At 39.1% G+C, this 16675-nt stretch overlaps 1 protein-coding gene across 35 annotated transcripts in view; it reads left to right on the forward strand.

The window, feature by feature from the left end:
• Positions 1-16675, forward strand: part of RALGAPB (Ral GTPase activating protein non-catalytic subunit beta) — a 121605-nt gene that overhangs the window by 88425 nt on the left and 16505 nt on the right. For all 35 annotated transcript variants that reach the window (XM_081557158.1, XM_081557150.1, XM_081557160.1 and 32 more), the window contains 5 exons: positions 5223-5410; positions 7596-7702; positions 9393-9545; positions 11929-12138; positions 15941-16099. In XM_081557158.1, coding sequence (XP_081413284.1) covers positions 5223-5410; positions 7596-7702; positions 9393-9545; positions 11929-12138; positions 15941-16099 — 817 coding nt within the window. The remainder of the gene's footprint in view (positions 1-5222; positions 5411-7595; positions 7703-9392; positions 9546-11928; positions 12139-15940; positions 16100-16675) is intronic.

Raw genomic sequence — 16675 nt, forward strand, 5'->3', positions numbered from 1 at the left:
GAACTTGAGGCTAAAAGTTTGGGTCCTTGTTTTTCTATGCTGGCTGATAGTAATTCAAGTCATATGTTAGAGCTAGAAAGGGATCTTGGAGAGCCTTACCCACTCTGATGGCTGAGTCCAGAGGCTTCGGTCACAGCATTACTTCTGCTTTCCAGCTTAGTGGTTTTTATTCTGTGCTACACCATTTATATTACATATCATAGGTTCATTCAGCCAAAACTTATAAACATCCTCTTACGAACTAGTAATAGAATTGTAAAAATAAATCAGATTTAGTTACCACATCCAGAGAGCTTCTAGTCCAATAGGGAGGAATAAGATATGAACACAAATATCTATAATATTAGCTGGAGAATAAATGCTCCAAGAGAAGGGGTACATATGGAATGCAGGTGTGTTGGAAGAAGGGAATGAATACTTTCAGATTCAGGTAAGTCAGATTCCTGAGGAAAATCACATTGACCTAACTCTCAGGTAATGGATAGTTTGAGCTATAAGTCAGATTGCACGGGTGGTTATGGCAGCAAGAGAAAATTTCTATTTCAAGTATTTTGGTAATGAAGGGACGGAGACAGGTCAGTATCTTGAAAAAGTAGCAGAGCGAGTTGAAAGTTTATGTTTGGCCGGATAGTTAGCAGAGTAGAAAAAGGGAAGAAAGGCAGTTTATTGACTGAAGAGACAGATGGAGAAGGTTAGGTAGAATTGGTACAGTTGGAAAGAAGTGGCTTATGAAAGGGTAGGTGTAGATGAGGATCCAGAACAACATAAAAAGCAGGGAGGACGAATGTCAGGTCATATTGAGTTGGCTTATCTTGGTCTTCTTAGTAAAAGTGGTAAGACAGCTTGTGGGCTTCCCTGGTGGCTTAGCGGTGAAGAATCTGCCTGCAGTGCAGGAGACAGAGATTTGATCCCTAGAGAAGGAAATGGCAAGCCACTGCAACATTCTTACCTTGGGGAATGCAATGAATAGAGCACCCTGGAGGGCTACAGTCCATGGCATCACCCCAGAGTCAGACACAACTCTGTGACTACAGAAGAAGACAGCTTGTAGAAGATTTGTTTGCAAATGAGCCTTTTCCAAGAGAACTTAGGGCATGCACAATAAAGTTGGGTTTATCTGTGTTCCTCACGGGCTTAGATTATTCAATAAAGTTTCAGAAGCATGCTTGCTTTAGTTCAGCCCTGCTCACTGTGCTAATGCTGGGCTTTCAGTGACTGTGGAGGTTTGGCTAATAGCTGGAAAATCAGAAATATGTGATTAATTGCTAGAAATAAGTCCAGAGAGAAGACCATGCGTGGTCTGGGGGGAACTTAAAAATATTATTAAAAACTAAGATCTGATGTGTACCTTGAAGAATAAAAGGGATATGGAGAAAGGGGGAAGGATATTTCTCACTGGGACTCTGCATTATATAAAAATAAGTTTGCTCCATCCTAGCCTGTGGATCGGAGAAGGCAGTGGCACCCCACTCCAGTACAATTGCCTGGAGAATCCCATGGACAGAGGAGCCTGGTGGGCTGCAGTCCGTGGGGTTGCACAGAATTGGACACGACTGATGCAACTTAGCAGCAGCAGCAGCAGAACAGCAGCCTGTGGACGGGACATTCCATTGAGAATATGATTGGCGTGAGGATTGGATATGAGCCCGGAATGAGTAGAGAGTCATACTCGTAGTCCCCAACCTAGGCAGTAGTTGTCTCGGTGGCTCATCTTATCTCTGCTGGCAGCTCTACAAAAGGCCTCATGTCTTAAAGAGGGCCCTAAAGAGTCATCATGAAACATCCAAAACCAATTTTCTCTGTTCCCACACAATTAGAGCTTTGTGTCAGTATCATGACTGTTTTCCAGCTATACAAACTCAAAATTTTGACTCTTTCTGATCTATCTCTGTTTTATCTGTCATTCCCCATATGAAATCAGTGACCAAGTCCAGTAGACTTTTTGGAAGTATTTCCTCCATTCCTCAGACCTCAGCATCCTAGTCCAGGCCCTTCTCACTTTCTGTCTGATTTCCCTGTTTTCAATCTCTCTCTTCATTTTGCATTCTGTTACTGAACTCATCATCTTAGGTACTGTGCTTATTCTGCTGTGTGAGTGATTGAAAATAGTAGAAGATTTCTGTTTATTACCATATGGTGAGAAATTTTTGGTCTGGTGTTCAAGGCCCTCCTTGAGTCCCCAGTCAAACTGATCTTTCCTAGCACAACCCTTCTGCCTCAGCTGGCTGGGCTTGTGGCTGTGAACTGCGCATGTTGTACCTGTCTGTCTACTTCCCCTGGGTTTCCCTCTCCTCTTGGCCACATCCTCCACTGTTAGCCGCTCACATCACATCTAGCTACCTCTGTGGGACCTTCTTTGATTATTCTGCTTCTTTTCCACACCTCTGTGTTCATTCAGTCTGACCCTGCCACTCTACATGAATTCTGTGGTGTCATGATCACACCTGGTCATATGTGGTAACGTGCTAGCCTTAGCTCCCCACCCTGGGCAGAGGCCCCATTTCCCTTTTTATACTGCTCACAGTGTGAGCACACAGGAGATAGTTACAGAATGCAGATTGGCTTGTTGGTGTTTTTCCCCTTGTATAATATACATTAGGGCTCTTGGAAGTCATTTCAGTAGCCCCTCTGCTTAGTGATTTTTGAGAGTTATTTACCAGGTTATTTAGCCTCTAATTTTGGGATACTTTAACCCCCCCAAGTGCCCATTTCATTTTAATTGTTGAAAACTTGGTGTTTACATTGAGCTGAAATCTCTCCCGCTTTAACTTCTACCCATTTGTTCTGATTCAGACTTTTGATCGTGAAATCCTTTTTTTCCAAGGAGTGGGGATATCTGAAGACAATGCTTGTGTTCTTTTGTTTGTTTTTTATTTTACATTTTGACTGCATCCCCTGGTAGGTGGGATCTTAGTTCCCTGACCAGGAATAAAACCCACACCCCTGCATTGGAAGGCAGAGTTTTAGCAGCTGGACCACACTGAGGGAATCCCAACAATGCTCATGTTCTTTCTCATTCATTTCTGCCAGTACCTTTAACTATTTTTCATATGACAGGGATTTAAAGTACTTTTTATCCTAGTCATTTTCCTTTCAGTGGCATTGGTTTGACTATATACCTCTTTAAAGGGTGATTCACCTTTAAACTCTGTAAAATATTGTATTTTCATTAAAATTGGGTTTTGAGAACTTAGTCAAGCCAAACCTTAGAGGCTTTTTTTTTTTTAAACACATTTACCTTTTGTCTTTCTCATCCTGAACACTTGTTTGGGGGTGTTTGGATGTAATTTATAGAATTTTACATTTAAACTTGAAATTTCTTTATGTAAGATTTACCTTATTATTTTTAATCTTTTAAGATTCTTTTGGATCCCAGCTCTTACTCCGATAATATTAACTCTGCAGCTCAACTTTAGGTCAATTGCAGATTTAATGAGCCTGCCCTGTGTGTCCTAATCAGAAACTCTGATAAGAATATTGAACAGAAAAAGACTGACAAAGCACATGATAAGAGATTTCCCTTCTGGTTCACAGGGAGTTTTAAATCTTATCTATAAGTTTTTAATGATATACTGCCAAGTAAGTTGCATGTCTTGATTTCAGAGATAACTTCTTTGCCTTTCCAGTCTAGTCATTATCAAGAAGAGAAAATGTAGTTAGGCTGGTGTGATTTGATCTTAGTGACCTATTCCCTTCCCAGCATCCTATTGATAATGTCTTAAAATCTTGCATGGAACATAAGCTTACATGGGCCATATGCTTGTGACAACCATCTCTGTTCCATATTAGAAAACCTATGTTTTTCCCATTACTGGTTTTCTACAATCCTTAGGCCTGAACTCATCATGAAATTCTCCTTGTCCTTGAATTCTTAGATAGTCCTCGTCCTAGGAGGAGAGAAAATGGAGGGAAAGTATCTGTTGAGCAGTGTTGTCTTCTGTTATCAGAGATATTTGGGTTCAAGCATTAGAATGAAAGAGAAGAGGAGAGGCCACTCAAGCTGAGAATGGGCAATGATGAAAGTAGTGGTGGGGAATACTAATTTTCCAAATGAGTTGCTTTGGAAGGGTCTCATGATATTAGGACCACAAGATAAAATCTTCATGTTTTCTTAAGATTCTTTCTGTGTTTCAGTTTCTTAATTATGAAATGGGAATAATAATGGTACCTATTTCATAGGGTTGTTATAATAACTAAATAAAATGTTATGTGTCAAGTGCTTAGCTCCAGACTCTGGCACATAGTAAATGGTATTGTATAAGTTATTACTACTGTTCCTTGAAGACATGCAGGAATTTCGGGAGATGTAAACATTTTGGAATGTTTAGGCTTGACCAGTTGAATTCTAATTTTAAAAGTATTTTTTTTATATATTCTCATTTAATAATTACAACAGTTCTGTAAGATGTAACTACTAGTGCATCAAGTTCCTTGTCTGTAAAATGAGGATAGCTATTCATGGCCACACAGTGAGAAGGCAGCAGGTCTTGGTTTCTGGTCTTTTAATGATCACTTATCTCTCCTGAACCTGAGTTTCCTCAGCTGGAAAGTTGAGGGGATTTGGCTGATCTTCAAATCCTTTTCTGGGTCTAGAATGCTTTAGCTAGCATAGTCCTTAAACCTGGAGTGTGCATATTTTTTAAATATATCTTTAGGAGCTTCATGATTTGAAAGTAGGATGGGTCAGGTTCCCTGGGGAGCAGGCTTTGAGAGAGAAATTTGCCTGTAAGGTTTATTGGAAAGTACTGTCAGGATCAACCCTTACGGGGGAACGAGGGAAGTTGGACTGAGCAGAGGGAAGAACCAAACTGTGATGCATTTGCAGCAAAGAGCTCTGGAGCTGGGCTGGCCCTTCAGGAGTCTCTCATGTTGGGACCTGGGTACTGGGACTTTATACCCCTTATCCCCTGGCATCAACAGTTCATTGGACATGCGCTGTCACAGGAGGAAGCTGTGGTCTTGAATAAAGTGTTTCTCATTGGCCTCTCCAGGACTCAGCTGAAAGTTAGGGCCACCATCTCCCTGTATCTGGGGCAGTGGATCTTTTCAGTTTTGGAGAGGGAATCTGGACAGCACACACAGCATCCACCACAGGGAGTAAATCTGACCCTCAAAGAGGAAGCATGGCTGTGGTCAGATAAATCTAGAGAGACAGATTGATGCGTGGGTAAAGTTATGGTCTTGCTTTGGGAATTAACTGTTATTTTTTCCATTCTCTCTAGTATTATGCAGTTGCTTGGCGCATTTCCTTCACCCAGTGGTCCTGCCTCTCCTTGTAGTCTGGTGAATGAGACCACTTTGATCAAATACTCCAGACTGCCAACCATAAACAAACATAGTTTCCGGTACTTTGTCTTGGATAACAGTGTCATCCTGGCAATGCTGGAGCAACCTCTTGGAAATGAACAGAGTAAGTTTCAGCATTTTGGGCTTTTCCCACTGCTAAATCAACATGTCTATCAGTATTAGCAAGCTGTCTCTGGGATCGGGGAAGGAAAGACAAATTCTAAGTAATTTTGCATTTGTCAAAAAAGGCTTCTAGCTGATGAGATAATAGTGACTGAAAAGCAGAGGGTCAGAAAGTGGAATATACATATGAAATAGAATCTTTTAGAGGCTCTTAAGGAAATGGCAACCCACTCCAGTGTTCTTGCCCGGAGAATCCCAGGAACGGCGGAGCCTGGTGGGCTGCCGTCTATGGGGTCACACAGAGTCGGACATGACTGAAGCGACTTAGCTGCAGCAGAGGCTCTTAATGTATGTCTATTAGAAAAGAGCTCCATAGCTTTATAAAAAGTTTATTTGGTAGAATATTTTCTGTTGTTCCCTATGTATGAAAATCATTATTCCTCTTCCTTCCTTCTTGACCTTTGGATCCTGCACCTCTTCTGTCCCGCCCTCACTCCACATTGTTCTTTTTCAGTTGTTGTTGCCACTCAAACAGGCTGGAAATTGGAGTCATCATCTTCACCTGCTCCTTCCTGTTACTCCCTTATGTATTTGGTTTCCAAGTTTCTCTTCCCTTAGTGACTTTGGCATCTTCTGTTCTCTGCATTCCTCCCAATACAACCAAATGCAGGACTTTATTATTTCTAGATTATTGCAGTTGCTTCTTGCCTAATCTGATTGTCCCTCCTTCCAGTTCCAAAATTCATTACCCTTCCCTCCCTCCTACTTGCTGCCACTGGTGCCTCCATCCTCAAATGCAGATCCGGTCATGCCCATGCCCTCCTGAAGATCCTTCATTGATTTTTCACTGACGCAGCATGCACTGTTTTCTTCCCATCTTTCCCCCAGTTATAACCATCTCAAGGTGTATTACCCCTGCAATGCAGACTGCTCAAAGTACATTTTTTTTCTGATGGTAATTGAAATCAACTAATATGTAAAGGAAGCATGTTCTTAGAGAGATCCTTATTGCTGGGAAGGGGAAGGAAAGTGAAGATTACAGAATCTTTGGGCATACAGAGACCCAGGGAATCTACAGATGAAGAAAGTAGGGCTCAGAGAGGATATTTGACTTGTTCATAAAATGAAACTAGATGTTTCCCAGAAGTTCAGGGAAATACCACCAGAGGTGTCCTTCATGTTGTGGTAAAATATAGTGATTTTAGTAAGAGCTAGATGGGGCTTTTAATTGTTGCCCAACTCCAGAAGCACTGGTCCCAGGTCTTTCCTGCAGGCACCTCATCCTTCTCTACCTTAGACATGGGATTGCTTGACTTTTTTCCCTGGCTTGTATCAATTATTCTTGACTCCTCCTGCTTCCCACTCCCAAGCTACCTGCTGTAAGAGTCTATAAAATCCCAGTCTCCCCTCCAGGTTTCCTGGCCTGAGGGGTGTCAACCCTTTTCCAAATTTTTTAAGACTCTACTACTCTCATTCTAAGTGATTTCATTGCATTGAAAGTCTACCAAAAATATAAACAATTGGGATTATTTAGATGTACAAGGACGTTTTAAAACAAAAGTGAGAGAAGTTTGAACAAGTTTGACTGCTAGACCAGAGGCAAAAGAAGGGAATAGGAAGGAGGGTCTGGGTGCTTAGGAAGTCCATTCTGCATTCATTCCCCCCTTGGGATGAAATAGTGCCTGCCAGTGGTGGGCAGCAGTACACAAAGGCATGGGTGAATGTGACTTCAGCATCACAAGCACCCAGCTGTCTTTTGCATTTAGACCATCCGCAACACTGACAGTTAAGACTATTTGCCAGGATAATGTTTCCAAAAAATGTGTATGTGTACTGCTGGAGGTATGTGATATAATGTTAACTGGTATGTCGGTGAACATTATTTTATGTATTTTTAAACAGGTGTTTTAAAAATATATAATTAGCACACCAGAGTTCCTGGTTTTCCTTTTAAGGATATTATTTCCTTTTTTAAAAAAAAGGGAAGAAAGAAGTTAATAGAGAAAGTAAGATAATAGTCACAGCGATACATGGATATGGCAGAATCCGCAGAGGTGGTTCACAAAGGAGAAAAGCTAGAGAAGCACTGTGCTAGGGCTGTGTTTATTAGAGGCTCTAAAATTGACAGCAGGTGTATTTTATATGTTGCCGGAAATAAAAACTCTTCCACCAACATTTTATTCTAGATGATTTTTTCCCCTCTGTCACTGTGCTCGTCCGGGGAATGTCTGGAAGACTTGCTTGGGCACAACAACTTTGCCTTTTACCCAGAGGAGCAAAAGCAAATCAGAAGGTATCCATCAGAAGTTACAGGGGAGTGGCTAGGAGTGAGTGCCCGTGTGTGCGTTTGTGTGTGTTGTGATTTAAAGGTTAAATAATATTCCACCAAAAATCACAGAGAAAATAAATATTTTTGATCCTAGCCAGGTTCTCAGTGAGTTCACATCAGAATCATCTTAGGAGGCTAGAATTCTAGGTCCACTGAAATACTCTTTAAAGACATCTTCAAGGCAGGTGTAATTTCAGAAAGCTTTCTGGGTGACTCTGACTCCACTTAAGATTAAGAACTGCTCTTCTGAGTATGGCTGAGTCCCTTTGCTGTCCACTTGAAACTGTCACAACATTGTTAATCAGCTATACTTCTAAGTAAAATTAAAAGTTAAAAAAAAAAAACTGCTGTTCTGAACAGTGGCCCCAACTTTTTTCACGGAATGTTAAATAAAATTTACATACATGCCATATGAAAAAAATTTGGCCAGATCCTAGATGTCTCTGTCAATAGTACTTAGTTTCTAATTGTTTCATTTAACTGTATAACTGATAATATGCTCTGTAATTTTTTAATGTGCTGTATAATTTAATGAAGTCTTTCTTTGGGGTGTCACAGTTTATTTTTTTATAACAGTTGTAATTATGTGAATAAAATTTGCTCATGGGAGAAAGTTGGAAAATGAAAATAATGAAGAAGATATTTTAAGTCACCTGTACTGTCACTCTTCAGAAGCAGACAGCCTCTGTTAATGTTTTAGTGGATTTTCTTCCAATCTTTTTTTCCCTTTCTGTACCTAACACTTCAAGAGAATTTAGTCATTTTTGTATACTGTTCTTTTTATTTTTTATCACATTGTAAGCTATTACTTACGTTATTAAAAATTCTTTAAAACATGGCTTAATAAAATTTTACCAGCATTTGAGAGAGAAACTCACAAAATTAGAGTGCATGCCTAAAATAATTTAGCATTCTAGATATTGCTGTTGCATAACATATGTTTGCTCTGAGGAGCACACGCCTGTTTTCTCCTAGTGCCGTCATACCAGTCACCAATCTATCAGCAAGGCTATAAGCCACTTAGTCCTGTTAAAGACTGAGGAGGAAGGAGGTCAGAAAAGGCACTAAAACCTGTTTGACAGTTTAATATGTGCCATATGTTTTTAAAATTTAATCCTTGCAGCAGTCTTGTGATGTGTTGTTTCCATTTGTCAAATGTGGAAACAGAAGTCACATAGCTCATATATGTTTATTAAAGCAGGGATGTGGAGCCATGAAGACCTAGATTCGGTGCCAGACTTTTTCAGTTAAGCCATGCTAAGTTTCTAATTATTGAATTCACTGTCTAGAGATGCCCAGTGGATGTAAACTTGTATGATTTGAGAGCCCTTGGGGGAAGAAGGAAGTTTGAGCCTTAAGTTTGGAAATGCCTTATCTATTAGATTATCACTGAATGTGGAAGATTCAGGCCTGGTACAGTAGAGGTCCGTGACACATACATCAGGCACAAAAATCTATAAGTTGATGAACATTTTTATAAAACTAAAGAAGAGTACACTGGTGCCTTTACCATTAGCACTAGTATTTGCAGATTTTTGCTGAGATTCTGTGTTTTGTAACCCTAGGGAAACACGGACATCTAAGAGACCAGGGAAATACATATCATTTCAGATGGCACCAAATGTAATAAACATAATGTTGTTTTTTTTAACAGCTTTTTGTGCCTGAACCTCGTCCAGTTCCTAAAAATGATGTTGGATTTAAATATACTGTGAAACATCGACCATTTCCTGAAGAGGTGGATAAGATTCCTTTTGTGAAAGCAGATCTGAGCATTCCAGATTTGCATGAAATCGTCACGGAAGAAGTAAGATAAATTATTACCAGCTGTTGTTAAGAGAAGGACTATAAACATCCTTAAACAACTTCTGCGATCAGGATACTGCCTTTGTTCGGTATTCCTGGAGGTGATTCTTAAGATAACCTAGATGTTTGTCATCCAGGAGGTTGCCATGTAGTAAGACAAGAAGAGATTGTGGCTAAGTGAAAAGAATTTGACATTGGGCTGCCGATGTCCAAAGGAACCAGTCTAAAGGAACTGGACTGGTCTGTGGCTTCATTAGTGTGAGGGCATGATCCAACCCTAGTGGAGGATATTTGGAGAGGGGAGACCAATTCAGAGACCGTTGTGACAACTCAGGCAGGGGATGGGAAGGACTGCCTTATTGGTAGTGGAAGTTTAAATATATGGCATTGTCTCATAGAGATATTTTGATCCAGACAGTCTTGGATTGATGAGGGATAGAAAAGAGCTGAAGAACTTTAGATTTTAGGCTTGAGTGGCAAAGATAATAGTGCCATTTATAGAAATATAGACTTTAGGAAGAGGACGGGTTTGGGAAAAAAATTACTTGGTTTTAGATTAATTTAGGTACTTAACTAGATTAAATATTTGGTTGCTTAGGTCAAGGAAGAATTCTAAGAAATGAAAGACAGGTATGTCAGGGCATGAGCGAATAGAAGGGCAGGTATGGAGGCTGCCTACAGTGTCAGATACTGGAGAGATTGGGAGAAGGAACACTAAGAAGAGGCCCCTGGATTTTGTTATGAAATGTTGGTGACCTTTGAGAGCAAGTTCAAAGGAGTATTAAAGTGTAAGGTCTGGGGAATGAATGGTAAATGAGGAAAAGGCAGTGAATATAGGCTGCACTGTTAACTGTTAGTAGTAAAGGGAAGGGTTGTTGTTTAGTTGCTAAAGTCATGTCCAACTCTTTGCAACCCTGTGGACTATGGCCTGTCAGGCTCCTCTGTGCATAGGATTCTCCAGGCAAGAATACTGGAATAGGTTGCCATTTCCTCCTCTAGGGGATCTTCCCGACCCAGGGATTGAACCTGCATCTTTTGCATTGGCAGGTGTATTCTTGATCACTGAGCCACCAGGGAAGCAAAAGGTACAGAGTAGAAAATAGAATGAGGAAATGGCCTAGTGAGGGAAAGGCAAGGCTAGTTTTTGTTTTTTTTTTTAATTTAAGAAGAATCAAAAGTAGAAGGAGCCAGTGAAGAAGGGTCAGTGCCTACACTGTGAGGCAGGCTGGGGAAATAATAGGTAATAGAATAAGGCCCTGGAGGCAGTCAGGTCAAGAATCGGTGACTGTATCTAGAAAAGGGGTCCTTCTAGTAAGATAGGAGCAGAGAGAGGGTTGGTTTGGGTTCAGAGACATTTAGAGGTGGAAAGAAGGGAAATCAAAGCTGCTTATGTAAATTTTAATCTTAGTTCTTAGAAATGACATAGGGAAGCAAAGATGCTTCTTAAAATTGATAGTCAGCCCAGCTAGATTAAGTAGTATCATCTGTAGTGAAGTTACTTAACTCATTCTGCTGACTTTCTTCAAAAGTTCTTGCTATCCAGAGGCATAAATAAAAAATTTGAGTGGTGTGGAGATTGGCCAGGGGAATAAGGAAACATAAGGAATAACGTAGCCATTTTATATTCTTAGAAGAGGGTATTAAGATGTCAGATTTGGGGGTTTAGTTTTGGTTGGGACATAGATGAAGCCAGAAGGCTTGGAGAAATACAGAGAGGGGTTGTTTACCCCACAGTGATGGTAAAGGGAGAATGGGTGTACAGGTGAACTGTAAGAAAGGAATTTCAAAATCGGAGCTCTTGAAAGTACAGCGCATCTGAGGTACAGAGTTTGTCATGGATGGCCAGAGTTGTGAAGGTTGAGGAAGTTGTAGGAATGTAGGCCAGGCTATTCACCAAAGAGATTGAAATTTTAAATAGGATAGATCAGAAGGAAAGCAGAGGTAACTCCCAAGAGTATAACAGCTAATCCATGCAGTTGTGGACTTCAAAGAATGAGGAGATCATTGCAGGACAAAGATGGGCAGGGGTCTGGAAGAAGAGGGAAAATGATGTGGAAGATGGAGGGGACATGGCAGAGAATGGCAGCTCTGCCCCCTTTCTTGCCAGTGTAAAGGGGAGCAGAGACAGAATGGTTTCACTTATAGCGAGGAGATAAAGGAGCAATTTTTGAGGCTGTAGGGACATTCTTGGATTTTTATTTTAACTTGAAAACATATTTGCTTGGTTTATGCATATTTGCTCTTGGTTGTATTGAATTGAAGCTCAGTGTTGATCACTGAAAATTATCTTCTATTTTGTTGCTTGTAGCCTTATTTTCATTTAAAAATTAAGATTAATCCTGATACGACAATTCCCCCAAAATGAAATGTTCGGTTTATTTCAGTTAGAAGAGAGACATGAAAAATTAAGGAATGGCATGGCCCAGCAGATCGCTTATGAAATACACCTTGAGCAGCAAAGTGAGGAGGAACTGCAGAAGAGAAGTTTTCCTGATCCAGTTACAGATTGTAAGCCCCCACCTCCTGCCCAGGAATTCCAAACAGCACGTCTTTTCCTTTCACACTTCGGATTTTTGTCTTTAGAAGCATTGAAGGTAATTTTTATAAACTTCTATGAGTAAATATATTCATAAATTAACATTCAACTGATGATAGCTAAAGCATTTTTGTGAAGATGGAGAATTAAAAAAAATATAAACTGTTTAAAATCTTACCTCTCATACAAGGAAATAAAATTCTTTGATGCTGCAGCTTACAATATGAGCTCCAAGACAGTTTTCCCATGAATGTATTCAGAGTTCTGTTGCGAGAGCTGCTTTGATAATATATCCACCTCTGACTTATCCTAGGTGCTGTAGGACTCATGTTATATATATTAATGACATCCATAAGCAGTTAGAAAAAGAACGTTAAAACTTTTCCCCAGTAAACTTTATGACTGAAAGTATGGGCTACAGTTGACTCTGCTCTTTCATGCCACTTTTGAAAAGGAACGAGTGTAAACACTTGTTAGGTTGTGCAGTTTCTAGGGTCAGACTGTCTTGGTTTATGTCCTGGTGTCACTACTTACCAGCTGTGTGATCTTGGGAAGGTTACCCAACTTCTGAGTCTTAGTTCCTCGTGTCTGAAATAGGGGTGATAAGGGTATCATCTCACTGTGGTTGTGTCAGGTGTTCATGTAGTACATAGAACAGAGTCAGCCAGCCTGTAAGGTAAATGTTGCCATTATTCTTAATTTTATTAAAACAATTTTACCAGGAAAGTGGTGGTATCTCTATTTCACAGATGTAGAAACAGGGCCTCAAAAATGTGCAATAGCTTCCATGTATGTGAATTTAGAATTTGTACTAAGGCCTGTTTGTTTTGAAAAACCCAACTGAAGATTGCCAGGCAAGAAGTCACTTATTGCACAAGTTGCCCCCTGTCTTACTCTCTAGCAGCTACTTGGCTTAAAGGCCATTTAACTTTTAAGAAAAGTAGAGGGGAACATTGCTGTCTTGAGTTTGGATTTCAGCATGTAGATGAAAAATATTTTGCGTTGTAGAAAATTGAATTAATGGTGGAGAGTAAAAAATAAAAACTCTTACAATGCAGAAGGAAAGAACAGAAAGAGGAAAATAATGAGAAATGCAGTGGTAAATGTTGAAGGAAAGGAACAAAGATACAACCTTACAGATGATTAGTGATATTCCTAGTGGAGTAAATTGGACAGAGTAGAAGCAGTAAATAAAGATATTCCAGAAGGAAATGATTGCATGCTGTGGACTGAGTCGAGACAAGATGAATCTCTGAGATTGCAATTTTCCTTTCATGTTATCTACTGTAGTTGAAATGTTTAATCTTTCAAGAAAGTAATTCCTGTACTTTCTCACCTGGGTCAGAACATAGGAAAAAGTCAGAAAGTAGCTTGATTTATTTTATGATTCTTAGCATACCTCTAATAACTTAAACCTGACAGAATGCACATGCAAAAGTATGTACAAAAGTATTAAGGAAAATACTAATAAAACTGAAATCAGTGGCACATTAAACAAATTAACTTCTACAACCAAGTAAAGTTTATCCTAGGAACGCAAGGAGAGTCAGTTATTGGTAAATATTAGTAAAGTTATTAAGAAAATAATTTGATTCTGTTAGCAGATCAGTCAATAAAACAGTCAATATTCAGCAAAACAATATTTAGTTTGATTTTTAAAAAATGAATAAACAGCCAAAAACTTCACCAGGGCCAGTAATGTAGATCTGTGTAAATGGCAGCCCATTTAGGAAATAAGATGGAGAATGAGGAAATGTTTTAAAAAAAAGATGTGTAGGGAGATTCCCTCGGTGAGTAACATCTTACCTAACTATAGTATAATATCAAAACCAGGAAGGTCAATGAAATACTGAAAGAAACTAAGTAAGAGGGCAGAAACCATTGGAAAGGAAAAGACAGTTCCCAGGTAATATGATTTCTAATTAGACAACCATGGCATCATTGACTCAGTGGACATGAGTTTGAACAAACTCCGCGAGATAGTGAAGCCTGGCATGCTGCAGTTCATGGGGTCACAAAGAGTCAGACACGACTGAGCTACTGAATGACAACAAGAAAGAGAATCAGTAGAATATTTAAAATAAATGAAAGTTAAGATCACCACATATGAAGTACAAATATTAATGACTGTAGCTGTTAATATCCAGTTAGAAATACAATGCAAAATAACTCAGTTACAACTGTGATATTGACAAAAGTTATCCTAACAAAATTTATTAGGAAAAACACAGACCTAGAGGAAAAAACTTTAAGAAGTTATTAAGAGATAAAAAGTACATGCATGTTATGTTCCTGAATTAGAAGATCATCTAGAAGAACAAGCTGATGAGGTAGCTTTTTAAAAAAAAAGAATGAGGAGCCCTTGTCCTATAAGATGTGTTGTAGCACACTGCCAGACTGCAGTTCCTTCTGCATGATTTCAGAGTGAAAAATGAAAAGCAGAACATTTTTTGTATGTTTGTAGAAAATTCATTTAGTGGAAAAATTTGACCTGAATTGACACGAGACTTTAGTGGAAAAATTTGACCTGAATTGACACAAGACTATCTGTAGTCTTTTTTCATAGTGTGAATACTCTTCTGTTTGACTGCAGAAATAGCGGTGTCTTTAATGACAGGGTGTTGCCTCAGCCCTTGTTTGGAGTAGGAAAAGGGTAATCCTTGCCATCTCTGAGGGATGCTTTCCTGAAAAAGACCATGGATGACACAACCTGCTGGTCAAGATCAAGATCTCAAAGAAGAGAAGGGATCAGGGGGAAAACAAAACAAGAAATGCATAAAAATTAATAGACTATTTTTTAAAGCAGTTAGGTTTGCAGAACAACCGAGTAGAAAGTGTAAATAGTTTCCATATAACCTCTCTTCCTCCACAACACATAGTTTCTCCTAACATCTTACATTGTTGTGACATAATTTGTAACAATTGACAAACCAGTATCAGATGGATTACTAACTGTACTCCATAGTTTACATTAATGTTCACTCTGTGTTGTACAGTTCTATGGGTTTTGGCAAATATGAAATCACATATGTCCACCATTATAGCACTATAGAGAAGAGTTTCACTGCCCTAAAGTCCACTGTAGTCTTCCTAGTCATCCCCCCAACTCCTGACAACTACTGATCTTTTGCTGTCTCCACAGTTTTGCCTTTTCCAAAATGTCATATAGTTGGAATCATATAGTAAGTATGTAGTCTCTTCAGATTGGCTTCTTTCACTTAGCAGTTTGCATTTCAGGTTCCTCCATGTCTTTCTGTGACTTGATAGCTCACTTCTTATTATCATTGAATAATATTCCACTGTGTGGATTTATCACAGTTTACTTATCCATTCACCTACAGAAAGACTCCTTGGTTGCTTCCAAGTTTTGGCAATTACGAATGAAGCTGTTATAAACATTTGTGTGCAGGTTTTTGAGTAGATGTTTTTAATTCATATGGGAAAATATCAAGTTATGCAGTTGCTGCCCTGTATGGTAAGATTATGTTTAGCTTTGCGAGAAACTGCCAAACTGTCTTCCAGCATGGCTGTACCATTTTCCATTTCCACCAGCAATGAATAAGAATAAAATACATACTAATTTTTTTCTAGAAAGTTTGGTGTATTACAGAGAAGATTGGATTTTAAATTAAATACATAGTATGATCTCAACCATCTTTAACAAAAAAAGGCAAAAGAACTGGAAGGAAGTACACAAGAATGTTAAATAGTTTCTGTAGTTTGCGATTATGGTTCTGCTTATTCCTGTCACTTTTTAATTTTTTTTTACTTGATGTTTATTAAACCATGAGCAAATATTGCTTTTATAATTAGAATAGTGTAAAGAGATGATACCTTCTCCTTTCTTCCTTTGACGATAGGAACCTGCAAACAGTCGTCTACCTCCTCACCTTATTGCACTTGACTCCACGATACCTGGATTTTTTGATGACATTGGGTATCTGGATCTCTTGCCATGTCGTCCCTTTGACACAGTTTTTATTTTCTATATGAAGCCAGGTCAGAAAACAAACCAAGAGGTAAGATTTCTGGATTTAGGGGGCAATTTTTTATGCTGTAAAGTGAAAAAAATTTACATGACTTGCACTTCTCTATGGTGGAAGGTGAGTTATTCTTGATCCTTAAAGATTTCTTGTGAATCAGTTCAGAAACTGAGTTAATGAAAACTATGATGCCTAGAGCCTTGAGTGATTTGAAGCTCAGTGAACATGATGTAGAGAAGAGCTAGAGCATGTCTTTCTTACCTTGAGGAATTCAGATTCCTAAGACATGGGAAACTAAAATAACAAAAGTTAACCATGAAAAGCTAAAGTTAGGCCTTACTGCCCGGCAACAACTGTTTACTGACCATCTTCCCTATGGCTCCCTCAATGTGCTCAAGTGTAGAAGTGATAACACCCTTTCCTCTTGAGGAGCTCACTTTTCAGGTAATTTCACAAGGAAATAATTCTAGTCAAGGCATTCACAGTAGGAGAAGAACATCTGAAATAAAGTAAAGGATAAAAACAGAATAAGTAAAACACAGTTGGATACATGTAACAAAGAGACTAGGAGAAGGATGAAGACAAATACAAGATAGGTGAGAACAGAAAACT

Source organism: Giraffa tippelskirchi, chromosome 13 (genome assembly GCF_054371585.1).
Source record: "Giraffa tippelskirchi isolate mGirTip1 chromosome 13, T2T-mGirTip1v1.2.pri, whole genome shotgun sequence".
Classification (NCBI taxonomy): Eukaryota; Metazoa; Chordata; class Mammalia; order Artiodactyla; family Giraffidae; genus Giraffa; species Giraffa tippelskirchi.